The sequence below is a fragment of the Nuphar pumila genome, chromosome 14, assembly GCF_984573655.1.
Source record: "Nuphar pumila chromosome 14, dmNupPumi1.hap1.1, whole genome shotgun sequence".
NCBI lineage: Eukaryota > Viridiplantae > Streptophyta > Magnoliopsida > Nymphaeales > Nymphaeaceae > Nuphar > Nuphar pumila.
Window position 1 is genome coordinate 13,461,928 of NC_143262.1, and position 14,005 is coordinate 13,475,932.

A 14,005-nucleotide genomic window follows, 5' to 3' on the forward strand; every position below is an offset into this window, starting at 1 on the left:
ATTTAGAGTTTCTGAAAATCATTAAAGAATTATTGTCTTTTCATTTTGAAATGAAAGACATGGGTGAAGCTTGCATTATGCTGGGCATAGATATTAAAAGAGATCGTTCAAAATGACTTCTTTCGCTTTCACAAGAGTCATATATAAAGAAGGTCTTAGAACAATTTCATATGCAAGATTGTAAACTCATAGATACTCCTATTGCAAAAGGTATTGATTTAAGTCTTAAGGTATGTTCAAAGGAGTCAAAAGAAATAGAAGCTATGTCTAAAGTCCTTTACTTCAGTGCAGTAGGCAGTCTGATGTACCTAATGATGTGCACCCAACCCGACATATGTTATGCAGTAGGGTTGGTGAGTAGATATCAAACTAATTCAGGACAAGCTCATTGGAAGGCTGTCAAGAGGATTATGCGATATCTTAAAAGTACATCGGATTTAGTTCTTTGCTACCATGATGGTAACATGCGTGTAGTAGGCTATATGGATGCAGATTGGGGCAGAGACCCTGATGAATGTAAGTCTACGTCTGGCTATGTGTTCTTGATGAACAATGATGTTATATCCTGGTATAGCAAGAAGCAGACGTGTGTAGCCTTGTCCATAATAGAAGCTGAATTTGTTGCAGGCTTGTTGGTAGTGCAGGAATGTGTTTGGTTAAGGAGATTCATCAAACATTTCATAGTCACTTCTGATGCAAAACTACCAGTAACTTTATTCTGTGATAATCAAGCGGCAATTGCGTTTGTTAAAGATCCCAAGTTTCACAGTAGAACCAAACATATAGACACTAGATGAAAGTATATACGTGACATTGTATCTAAAGGCAAGGTTGCCTTACCATATGTTAATACACAAGATATGGTGGCAGATCTCTTTACTAAGCTGATTAATAGGGATTCTTATGTTAAGCATGTAAAATCTATGAGTATTTATAAGTTTTGATATGCTAATGTTATTCATATTTCTTTGTATGATTATTATATAGCCTGTTGCACATCTATATGAGTATGCTACCAGCTTTGAGATAGATCTTCTTACACAGATTTATCACCTCAAAGGCTGCTTGTGGGCGGGATGAGATGAGATGTAACAAAATCCAGGGTTGCTAAATTAATAATCATGTCAGATTTTGGGGATATCATGTGTTAATAACTCAAAAGAGTAGGAGTACAATGAGTTATGATATCCGTCATATATACGTATATGAGATACATAATCCTAACAGAGTTAGGATGAGGTCTCATGTATATTTAACTATATGGAGAGACCAACCTTACTATCTAAATGTCAAGGATAACCTGGTTGACCAGATCTGAGGACTTGGATAAACATTGCATGTGAATGTGCATCCTGAAGGACTCAAGTTAGTTTCTTGGGAGGAACTGAACTAGTAAAGATCTGTACGACAAAGAATTTATGGTGTATGCATACGCTCACTAGAGTGAGATAGTCTTGCCGTAATACATGAGTCATACCACGTATGTCGCACCATAACTATAAGTCGACCACAAAAGAAAATAAAGAATGATCCCTGCTTCTTGATTATGTGAGTCCTTGATATATATATATATATATATATATATATATATATATATATATATATATATATATATATATATATATATATATATATATATATATATATATATACACACACACACTTTGGTGACCTTATTGACTTTTGACCTTATTTTAAGGAGAAAGATGAGTGTTGTTATTTTAGCATGTTGCTTAAGGCCATGTCTGATCCGGTCTAAAAGAACATGTTTGAAAAATCCACTTATCTTGATTCAAAGAATAAGTGTTGGAAATGAAGATCATTTGACATTTTCAGATTATACACATGTTAAAAGCTAGCTTATTTTATCACATCCTGAGGATGTCAGGATGTTGGGTTTATGATTAAAATGTGACATAATAGAAGGCCTTGTCTAGCATAGCTTGGCACTATAAATATGTGCAGAGGGATTCAATATGATAGAATGCAAAAAAATGTATTTGATCTAGGACACAGTGAGCTTCTTACCTGGCTTGTGCATGTATACCTTGTGTTATCTTATTTTTGCAGGTTTAGGCTATTATGTTACACTAACCAGTACATAATATGCCTTCATTCCCTAAGCTCACGGGTCGCACGATCCATTTGACAGTATGAATACCTGATGTTATTCACCATTTGAACACATATGGTGTTCTTTTTTTAAGATCTTTTCCCATCATGTGTGAGTGGGAGAATGTTGGGTTGGGTACCGGGTCCATCCATGATGGGCGAGATCTGGACCTAGCCCACATTTAAGGAGGAAGCGGTTTGGAAACCGCCCACCTCTCCATTTTTTGTGGTATTCCTCATTTGCGTAAAAAATAGGGAGAACTGAGAGAGAAATTGAGAGTAAAAAACTGAGAGAAACAGGGAGAGATAGAGAGATACAGAGAGAGATCTTGTGCACAGTGAGTGCACATTTTGAAAAGGAAGAAAAAGAAGACGGTGAGGCCATCCTCGTGGTGATAGTGCTTCGTGGGGCATTTGGATTCGTGGATTCGTCGTTCTCTCCAAGTGAGGGCATGCATCCGTTGAGCAAGACGAGCATCAACAATTGCTTCTACACTTCTGCTTCAAAGAGGTATGAAATACAAACCCTCTTCTTAGATTTATACATATTGATCCATGTATATGTATGATAGCTACCAAGTTACTATGCAATTGTTATTTTTTTAATTTTTATATTATTAAAAAATTAATAAATAACTCAGGCCCATCGGGCCGGCCCACATATATAATGGGCATGGTTTCAGCCCGGTACCTAACGGGCCCGGGTCTAAAACCTTAGCCCAAACCCGGCCCATGGCTGGCTGGGTCCGCTTGGCCCATTGAGAGAGAGAGATGAAAAAGGGAAAAAGTTTCTTAAAAAATAGGCCTCTCATATTCAATAAATATAAAACAGAATTTATTAGAGATAACTAAACTGAACACCATTTGATTAACCCTAGTAAAAACTTCGCTGAAAATTTGACAAACTCTCAAACTTTGTGTGTGCACATAATTTAGATGGAAAAGTTTGTGCGGTATTTGAAAATTTTCCAAATTAATATTGTACAGTGTAGTTTCTGCACATGAAAAGATTAATGAAACTCGAGGGAGTAATTTCCCATTGTAACTGTTTAGTAAATTATCAGAGTTGAGGCAGTTTTGGGAGCAAAAGACAGAAATCTCATGATAAACTTCAATCTACCGACGTTATAAAAGGCATTCTGAACTTTTATCTTTGATTTTAATATTTATTATTATTATTTTCTTTAGATTTATTACATGGGGAAGGCATTTGGAGATCAATTAGTTTCCCTATTGTTTAGCTGTCAATTTCAGCACCCTCAGCTAATTTTGTTTCCTTTGCAAACAAAGGATGTTAACCCTACAAAAGTTTTCCTAGGTTTACCTTCATAGGCAATTTTTTCAAACTTACTTTTTTTTTTACTCAGAGAAACTGCCCCAGGTGCAGAGACCTAGCCTGCGCTGGCTCAGCCTACCGTGCCAAAGGTCTTTGTCCATGTCGATGTAAAACTCTGAGGAGTTACCCCTCAACCCCAGAGAGTTGCCAAGCTTCAGCTTATGCCGGGGGTGATGCCCAAAGGATTTGAACCTAGGCTACCCATCAAACGGTCTAGGCCCCATCCCACTACGCCATGCTCCTTGGTCTAATTATTTCAAACTTATTATTTTGAAGGTTTTGATGCATAACCATCAGAGGAAATGTCGTGACCTCTTAAGGGTTTGCCTTATTTAATGGTCATGAGCTGTGCCACAAGGATATAGCAAAAAGGACACTTGGATCTTATAAACTTAGTTTATCCAATTCAATACTTATGTTTAGGGGTGGGCAATGAGCTGGGCTGTTAGGCCCAAACTTGTTAGCTTTTGAAACTTGCTAAAAGGCTTGTTGGGTCAAAGTTTGCCCCGCGCCGCATGGGCCTTTGAAATTTAGCTCGTGAGAGGGTGACCTGATGGGCCAAGCCAACCCGACCCGCCATGGGCTGAGTTTGGGCCATGATTTTATGTCCGGGCCAAAACCCGGTCCATTATATACGTGGGCTAGGCCAGGGCCGGCCTGATGGGCTTGAGTTATTTATTAATTTTTTAATAATACAAATTTTAAAAAATTAACTATTGGGTAGCAACTTGGTAACTATCACTATTTACCTAATTAGTTAGCATTAATTTTATGAAAACTAGAAAATTAATTAGTTGGGTACATGAGAAGTTGAAAACTTGTTAATTATTACTAATAAATGGATTTGGGTCCGGCTAGGTTGGACCCGACCTGCTTCACATTGGGACAATGCACCAATAGGCCGGGCCCCACTTAAAGCCCGACAGCCGAGCTCTAAACGGGCCCTGGCCAGGCCGGCGGGGCTGATGACCACACCTACTTATGTTCACAGCCCCAAGTTATTGAATCATCCATCTTGAGATGGAGGGTGGTGGTGAAGGCTACCTTTTTGAGATATGCTCAATCATTGCTTATCTAGGGCTGCAAATGGATTAGATATAGTCAGACGTTCAATCAGAGCCGGACATGTTAATTTCAGATTTGGATCCTTAGAGCAAGACATGGATGTTGTGTCCGGATTGGACTCATGTTTGCGGAATTAGATTATTTCTTCATACTGATCAGTACTTTAGGTTGGATCAACTTTAAATTTAGATCAAATCCATCCATTTTTTTCACAAAAACCTGTGAGGAGCTTTTAACCGTGTTCTATTGGATCATCAGATATATTTCAGATCCAGATTCAACTGTACCTCATCGAATATGGATCTGCTGTTTAAATTTTGGATTAAGGTTCAGATCCGGTCCATATCTGATCCGTGGTGAAGTTTTCACCACGACAGGATGGAGCTTCATGCACATGCAAATGAACCCATATTTCTTTTGATTGTTCTTTTTTAGTAATGCAAATCTTGATAAGGTATTGAAGTACTTTATTTGGACCTTGCATGCATGCAATACTTGAAGTTATGGACTGGAACCAAACCTCATAATTGAATACAATTTTCCCTGAACGTGGCTCAGGGCACATTTGATTGGGAAAAGTCCACGGAAAAAAAGTCGGATCCCTAGGATTCTGACATGATAAGCCCCTTCTTGATTTGATTCACGGGAAACCAAAACTAATTAGATGGGAATTTAGGCAAGTATTAAAAGGTAATTGGATGCATAAAAGGTTAATACTCTTTCTTATTGCTGTTTTGGCTTAAAATTATTAGTCTTTTGAACTAACCTCATTGGCCAAATAACCCTTGCTTTGCTTAAGTTTTTTGAGAAATGTATTTTGGAGAGAAAATTTTTTTAGTCTCACATTTTATCAATTTTGAGAAACACAATGGGTTTAAAATGTCTATAGTTGACATAAGCTTATTAATTGAACTTTGGATTCAGATTTGGTCTCAGTCTTGGTTTTGACCATTAACATCTTGAAAGTTTGACCAACTAGTCAATGGTCATTCTAAACCAATATTGAGTGTGTCACCTAGCCTTAACCAACGTTCTTGACGTTAATGGATGCATGCAGGACTTTATGATTCATTAGTAGGTGCATGCAAGACTTTATACCATGAAAGGTCCCTTAGTCTTGGTGTGACTTACTTGGTGCGGACTCTTTTCTTCTTTTTACTCTTGTATCAAAGTTTTCTTTTCTATGTGGTGCTACTCAAGGTAACCGTAGGTAACCTTGTCATGATGGTCAATTGCCTTGGTACAAAATGTAATAAAGAAAAGCACAAGAGGTGCAAGCTTTGTTGTATGTTAGAAGTAAAGTTGCAGCTCACCTTTTTGCACCCAGATTTTTATTTAAGAGGGGCCAACTGCAGCGTTTTTAGTGCTATATATAGTGTGCCTTTAAGCCAATTCAATTTTTGTCATCACATCAGGTCATCCAAAATTTTCAAGTTAAAATCTAGGTTAGCTTATGTTATATCCAATTAAGATAGATTTGGAATCTTACCCACATCAGACCCAACAATGTGAATTCATCCTCGGGTAGATCTAGTTCAGATTATGGTATATCCAATTAAGATAGATTTGGAATCTTACCCGCATCCGATCACCAATGTGAATTAATCCTTAGGTTGATCTAGTTAAATTATGCTATATCCAGTGATGTAAGATTTGAAATATAGTGCTTATGTTATCATGATTCAAAATTTCAAACTCTCTCTCTCTCTCTCTCTCTCTCTCTCTCTCGTACGTGTAAGGCTTATCAAGTTTGGTGGACAATAATTGAAGTAGAGGACTGGGGTACTTGCTATTATTATTTCATCCCCTAGCATAAAAACTTAAGAGACCTTGGTATAGGTCATGCCTTTCCAACGTGGCATGTGAGTGGGAAGAGAAATTTAGGGGAGTAAGACTCTCTCTCTCTCTCTCTCTCTCTCTCTCTATATATATATATATATATATATATATATATATATATATATATATATATATATATATATATAGAGAGAGAGAGAGAGAGAGAGAGAGAGAGAGAGAGAGAGAGAGAGAGCTGGTGTACCTAACTAAAATCTGCCACTCCAACCAATCCAACCAACCACTCGCAAGTCTTAGCTTGTTTAATGCAGAAGTGATCAAGATTAACAAAATCTGGTCGAATAACATAAGTAATCTGCTTGAACAAAAAAAAATCTAAATTTTTTCCTGCGTTTGGATTTCTTTAGTAGTTTTTTAATACGTTTCAATATTTGACTTGCATGAAATGCGCCTACTGCCCAATAGCGTGGGAAACTGGAGACCAGGAAACTTCTCTTTGTAAAAGGCTGGCAAGTAGAGGTTAGTCATCTCTTGAAAGGATTTAATAATTGATGGAAGCTGTTGGGGGGCATTGCTTAACTTTCAATACACATATCGTGTCTAGTATTATTAGCCAGAGGATCAAAACTCAAATTAAATGGCATTATTTTTAATGTCATCACCACCACCACCACCACCATCATTCAATTGCTAGACCATACAGATGTTTTTTCCAACTTGTAAAATATATATTTGCCCCTTGAGGCCACCTAATAGTTAAGGTGGTGCTTGGTAAGATGGCGGAACCTCGCCAACGGGGCTCCGCTTGTCTGGCAGGAGCAGTTAGTGCATGTCACCTTGTGTTGCGACGTTGCAAGTTCGAATCCCAATGGTATATGGTTGTATAACTGGTAGGTGTCTGCCTAAATCCAGCTTTCTCTGTCGAAGAAAAAAAGATGGTCATCTTACTCACGATTGATTTCTCCTGGGATCAAACCGGTGGCTTATAGTGGGTGTACTTTTGTGAGTTAGGGCACTCACCTAGGGTTTAATGTTAAGCACCCCTGTTCCTAGGCAGGTTCTTAGTCATAAAAAAAAAAGGCCCCTTCATTTTTTATACATTTCTCCTCTTTTGGGTGTATATATTTTTTAGTTTTCGTATCTGTGCTTTTCATATGCATCTTCACGTTATTTGCTTATTGTTCACACACACACATTTACCTTCTAAAGTGTTTTTCTTTAAAAAAAAGGAAAAATTCTGTTAGATAGGCTTATGGGGTTTGAGCCCTTAAGATACTACATCCAAACAGCACAATAAATTTAGTTTCTTTTTAGCATTTTTTGTTCAACGAAACAATAAATTTAGTTAATTATCTTTTGAATAAGAAATAATCTTATTATTAAAACATAATATCATATTACAATGGGTGACAAGAAATCTTGCTACATGAAAAGTAACAATGAAAGAAAATGTAACCAAATAACATAATATCAGAGACAATAAAACAGTGTAACTGCCCTTAGTTGGGTTCACAACCTAATCTATCCATAAATTTAATGGAACTATTTTTCTGTTTTTCTTTTTTTAAACTCTCAATCCAAGATAGGCCAACTCCAAGCCATTTGTTTGCTGCATCCTTTGTTCATTGCTACACTTTCAACTCTCCACCCCACGGAAAAAAAATTCCCCATTCAAAGTGTAAATATGGAAAATAATTAAACCCATTTGCTTCAAGAATTGACTAAAAAAGATAAGAAAGTTAACATCATAACTTATTATCAAAGATTTGCTTATTGGTTGGTTCAGGCAATTCTCTCTCTTTTTGGGTATAAAATAGTACTTATTTATCTTTACATCCTCAATAATAGAAAAAAAAATCCCTGACCCTCCATCTAAACAGTCCAGTTCAACCTCAAACTGGACTGGTGAGAACTTATCACAAAGACTGTCTAGGATCAGTGATGTTAATCCTCCAATGCCCACTAGCTAACCTAGCCTTCCTAGCATGTTTCCTGTCCGATTGCAACTCAAACTTCCTTCTTGGTCTGAGAAGGCACACCTTCTGCAAGTCATGTGCCATTTCATCATGTATCTTCCACCAACGCCGGTGCGCGACGTCGCTCGCGAATATGATTTGGTCAGGAATGTTCCAGTTGCAATCATAGTCCGTGTAACACAGCCATGGCTTGATCCCAAGGTAGTGCACCCCGTAGAGCTTAGGTGGGTCAGACCCATATAGTTGGTTCTTGATCTTTGCTTCCATTTTACTGTTGGACCATTGGATCTTCAAGTAGTTGACTCTCCTAGGCAACCTATGCCACCATGTAAAGACTTCATTGAGGAACCCTTGATCCCCTCCATTGTAGGACACTACCCTCTTCCTCTCCTTCATCAAGATATGGAACGTACACGTGGATGGCTCGATGACCATCACACCTGAGTTGAAGATTACACCATCGTTGCCCGTTGCAGACAGTTGGGGAAAGCCAAAGAGTATGTCCAAGTTCCTGAGGACAATTATGTCCGAGTCAATGAAAACGACTCGGTCGTACTCGGTGAGCTGCCAGAGCCTTAGCTTGCTGTAGTTGTACTCATTGTAGCTGTCCTTCTTTGCATTTGGGTTCCGGATCCTCTTGATGTCCCGGATCTTCCATCCGGCGGACTGGAGGGCGAGACGGGTCCGAAGGGTGATGGACTTGTCGATGAGGATGACCAGGTCCCGGGTTGTGTTGGTCCGGAGGAGAGTCCGGGCCAGGGTGATCGCACCGCATGCGTATTGCTCCGACGAATGGAGGACCGTCGCATACGCCTCCCGTCTCTTGCGATGTGGCGGCTGCGGTTGGTGCCACCGTCCGGCCGGGCCTAAGTAGGTCCGGCCGGTTGTGCTGCTCCACAAATCTGAGATATCGTTGGTTCCTGCATCGTACCACCGAGACAACTTTGGTTAGACTAGGCTCAACTGCCGTTACACAGTCTGACTCGGAATTATGGCAGTAACGACTTTTTATTTTGTCGTTTCTGGGAAATGTGATTGGAATTGACTTTAATTGTACATTAAATTATCACTAGAAGCTTCTCAAGGACGATACTTGAAAGGTACGGTAAGTTGGTAACCTAATAATTAATTAATCAATTAATAGTACTAGTATCATTCATTTTTTATTATTACAATAGTATTATCATACATGAATGACAAAAATACCCTCGTCTTTAACATCAGAAAGATTCAATCTTACGAAAATGACTAAAAACACATTAAAAAAATAGTATTTTTTTAAATACAAGGTTATTTTTTATGTCAAAAAGTAACTTTGATAGGTTGGTAAAGTTATATTTTTGAAAAAGTGTGTTTGACTTTTCAATTCTCTCCAAATTCAAAATACCTATAATTCTCAAAAAAATAATTTTGTATTTTTTTTAAAAATATTATTATTTTTAAATGTGTTTTAGTTATTTTTATAAGGTTGAGTTCATTTAATGTTAAACTTAACTGGTTTAATGTTTAGGTTAATCTACTATTAAACATTTAATATTAGATGAATTCAACCTTATGACCATAGATATTGATAAAAAAATGCAATTCATAGATTGATTGTTATCTAATTGACCTGAATCCATCTGTACCATCGGATTTGATCAAAACAACTTGTATCAATGAAGATCATGTATGGGGTATGATGATGGGGTGACATGAGGGATAAGTGTAACCGAACTGCACCAAAGCAAGAAGACCATAGTCATCCTTTCTCTGTCATGAGCAGCTGTGTGAGATACAAGGATACAATGCATGAGGACACATGACACGCGATTTCTCTGAAAAAATTTCACTACTAGTAGAATATAAGAGAACAGGACACGACTAAATTGGAGTATCCTTGACAAAGGGATGTCATGTGCATGTGCATATGGATGTATGTATTCCAGTCAGGGAGCTATGTCAACACCCATTTGGGCAGTCTTTCACAAAATATAAAGAAAATAAATTTATAATTATGACAGTTGAAAAGTTTTGTTTTGTTTATGTCAAATGCCATTAGGTAAGGGACCAAATCGGTTTCACTAATCCCATGTCATCCATATCTTCATGCCCCTTGAGATTTCATTGATACAAGTTGTTTTAATCAAACGGGACTCCACAAAAGTGATCAAGATCATTCATTTAGTGAAGATCGACATTTAATTTGCCGAAAATCCGACTTGTGTACAGGATTTTTTGGCGATTCAAAAATCAACAGTTGACAAAATACAAAATTTTGTGATTAAAAGAATCATATTTTTTCATCCAAAGGTCCATTCTTATTAAATCAATCATATTGAATCCATTTGTAGGGTCAGATTTGATCATAAACAACTTGCATCATAAGTTCTGAGGGGTATGATGATCAGAGTTTGATGTTTAAGAATAGCCACAGCTGTTGAGGGTTAGCCACGGTGGGGTTGCCTAGTTTTTTTTTTTTCTACAAAGAAAGCTGGGGTTAGACAGACTCCTACCAGTTCTACAACTATACCATAGGGAATCGAACTTGCAACGTTCCAACACAAGGTGACGGGCACTAACTGCTCCTGCCACACAAGCGGACTTATTAAAAAATTATTATTATACCCTTATACATATTATAAAATCCTATATATATATATATATATATATATATATATATATATATATATATATATATATATATATAAACTTCCTCTCCTTCTCGAGGGAGGTTAAAATCAAAACCTGTGTCGGGATGGAGGAAAAAGTTTTGAAATGAAGCCTCCCGCAGGTCCACTGCCATCCCTAAATACATGGCATTTAAGTTTTAAAAAAAAATGGACTCTTACCTTCTTTCCAGAGGGGCAGTGCCAATTTGCAAGACCCAATTGGCAGGGACACCTTCTCTTCTAGCCTCACCAAATCTGACTCATACAGCCATGCATCTCCCTCATGCCTCACCAATTCCTCACACCTGAACATCTCTACCATTGGCCTGCAGGAACTCAAGAAGAGGAAGTTCATACTTGAGAGGTCATTCCTCCCATTCCTGACCCCCAAATTAGCAGCAATGAGATGAATCTGCAGCATAAACACATCCCTCCTCCACCCTTCTTCTGGGAACTTACAGGGCAATCTGGCTACCACCATCTCAAACTCTCTGTGGTAGCTATCAAAATCTGGCATTGGAATCTCAGGACAAGAAGGCTCGCCGTTTTCTTCCTCCTCGTCGATCCATTCCGGGAAGATATGCTTCCATTGGAACTGCTCTGATACTCTCTCAAAGTGGATTACGCTTGCATCTCCTGCACTTTCCCATTCTTTGATCTCAGAGCCCTCCAAATTCACTAGTGCAATCTTCATGCCTGACTTCACCTCCACCAACCCTTCTTGGTCCTCTTTGGTGTATGTTTCTAGCTTTCTGTTGCCTTCAAACTTGGGCTGCATTGTCTGAGTGTTGTTTTCCATCTGAATATCAAAATGGGTAGCTTAGATAATATTGTAGGGGCACTGGATTTTTATGGTTTTTTGTGAATAGGAATCATATGTTTGTTCAATAGGTATACAGTTTCCCCTGTGAAATATTAATCAAACTAATGGATCATGTTGTTCAATGAAACTAATCCAATGAATTTAAGAATTATAATATGAAGAACATCATGACCAGTTTGTTACTAGTATACCATTATGAAAATCAAAATGAGAAAAGAGATCAAAAGCAAATTTGTGGTGCTTTGGACACCATGTTGTATTAGTCAAAACTATCACATTCTGTCTGTACATAGAACAGAATATGGAGATGAAATTCTCAAAGTTTTTGCAAAAAGCAGACTGAAAAACTTGTGATTTTGCAAATGAGAGCTATATGAGATTCATTGCAAGTATAAACTACCATCCTAATCAAGAAAGTGGATGGTGTCTAAATTTTCAATTCAAAACAAAACAAAAAAAAATTATGATTCAAGGATTTTGTGAAGGGAAACTGTATGCAATTTCTTTTCATTAATGCACAACTATGTCCCTCACCTTACCTTGGTCTTTTGACAATATTCTGATGAACATCTGATCAATATCTGCCGAGTTTGGGGATACACAGAAGACGGTCGCAGAAGCAGCCCAGCATAGACAATGAGAAAAAGTGTAATGAAAACCACATTGATCATCACAACTACTGCCTTGGAAGCCATTACCTTCACCACTTTCAATGACCAACAATAGTGTGAATTGAAAGCAATTACCTCAAGCAGAAACCTTTGTACATCAAACTCCCACACTTTCTTCTCTTCTTTCGTTTTATATGGAACTTGAAATTGGTCTTATTTTTGTAGGTTGTTAAGGGTAGGGGAGCAATCTGTGAGCCTTCCTCTATACCCTTCCATGTGCCTTTCGTTTGAGAATTCTGTTTCCCTGCCCCTTATTTGACGCCAATACTGAAGTAAAATAATGAAAACCAGTATGCTTGGGGGCATTTGTTTTGGGTAGAGAGAGCCATAGGTTGTCATCCTGTCACTTTTGATGTGAAGTCAGCATCCCATCTTCATATGTTGAAGAATTGCCATTATCATCTCATCTTACAATTTAGAAAAAACTTCCATTTAGCGACTCAACTTTTGCATGATATTTGAAAAAGTCACTTGTTTTAGAAAAGAACATTTCAAGACCCATATTTTAATTGAGAGCATCAAATTAGGGATGTCAATGAACCTAATTTTTTCTGATATCCTACCGAATTCAATTTCCTTTTAGCTGCATTTGGTAAGCCAAAACAATATCCAATTATAGTCGGATGCGGATGTAGTTTTTTTTCTACCGAATCCGAGAAATATCCAAATTTAACGGATATCCAAATCTGTTTACATGTAAAAATGCAGATTTAGTACCAGCTTGTCACCATCCGAATCTGAACTAAAATCCGTTTAGCCAACATCCAATTAATCGAATGTGCTATTGGGCACATCCCATCAGAATTCGAACTGTTCACATCCCTACATCAAATAGAGGAGGCCTGATCTAGGACTCGAGCCGAGTACCTAGCAAATATTTAACCGGTGCTATTCATCTTTGGGCCTAGCATCTCCCATGACCGGTCAGCTAGCTAGAGGGGTACTCAAGGGGATCCTGAAAATTGTTGGACCTCAGCCTCAGGACATGTGGCTCCATTCTAGTGGGGTGGGGCAGAATACTTTGTTAAGTACTTGGCCCTCGAGCACTGGATCTGCTCTCCAAATAGAGACCTAAGTTGGAGTAACTCAAGTTAACTTTAAGTTTTGTACAGCAAAGTTATTAACTTCTCTATTGCACGGTAAAACGAGCAAACAATCTTTTCAAACCAAAGGTTAAAAATGATATTTTATATGTCGCTTAACCATGAAATTGTCTTCAGGTGATCTCTATTATGATAGTTTCAGTGAAAAGTTGGGTCCTTGAACGATTTTTCAGAAAACATGGGACTCGTTTTGTAATATAAAAAAATGAGACTTTACATAGAATATTAATTTCCTCCAATTTTAAGCCATCGCAAACTTCAGCATTTTCCATCTCCGATAGAATTTATGGGTTGCAAATGTAAATGGGTTTGATTAGCTTCACCTATAAGAATTTCTTACAGTAACAAGCATTAATAATTTCGCTTGTTTTAACAAAAAAAATATTCATTCAATGCAATTAGTCATTGAATTGCACTCCTTACCAACTCAGTTGGTACACTGTCATCATCTTAACGAGGATCGTTATTTTA

General features: G+C 37.7%; 1 protein-coding gene across 1 annotated transcript; it reads right to left on the minus strand.

Annotated features, from left to right (window-relative positions):
* Window positions 1-8,226: 8,226 nt before the first annotated feature.
* Window positions 8,227-11,715, minus strand: LOC149816431 (UDP-glucuronate:xylan alpha-glucuronosyltransferase 2-like). Its single transcript, XM_089986891.1, has 2 exons — window positions 11,118-11,715; window positions 8,227-9,206 (listed from the first exon to the last, which is right to left on the minus strand). The coding sequence occupies exons 1-2, from the start codon at window positions 11,713-11,715 to the stop codon at window positions 8,227-8,229; spliced, it is 1,578 nt and encodes a 525-aa protein (XP_089843017.1).
* Window positions 11,716-14,005: the final 2,290 nt, after the last annotated feature.

Coding starts and splice junctions, on each gene's coding strand:
- LOC149816431 (XM_089986891.1), bottom strand. CDS start 11,715: ATGCAGCCCAAGTTTGAAGGCAACAGAAAGCTAGAAACATACACCAAA. Junction 9,207..11,117: donor ACTGCCCCTCTGGAAAGAAG/GTAAGAGTCCAT, acceptor GGTACGATGCAG/GAACCAACGATATCTCAGAT.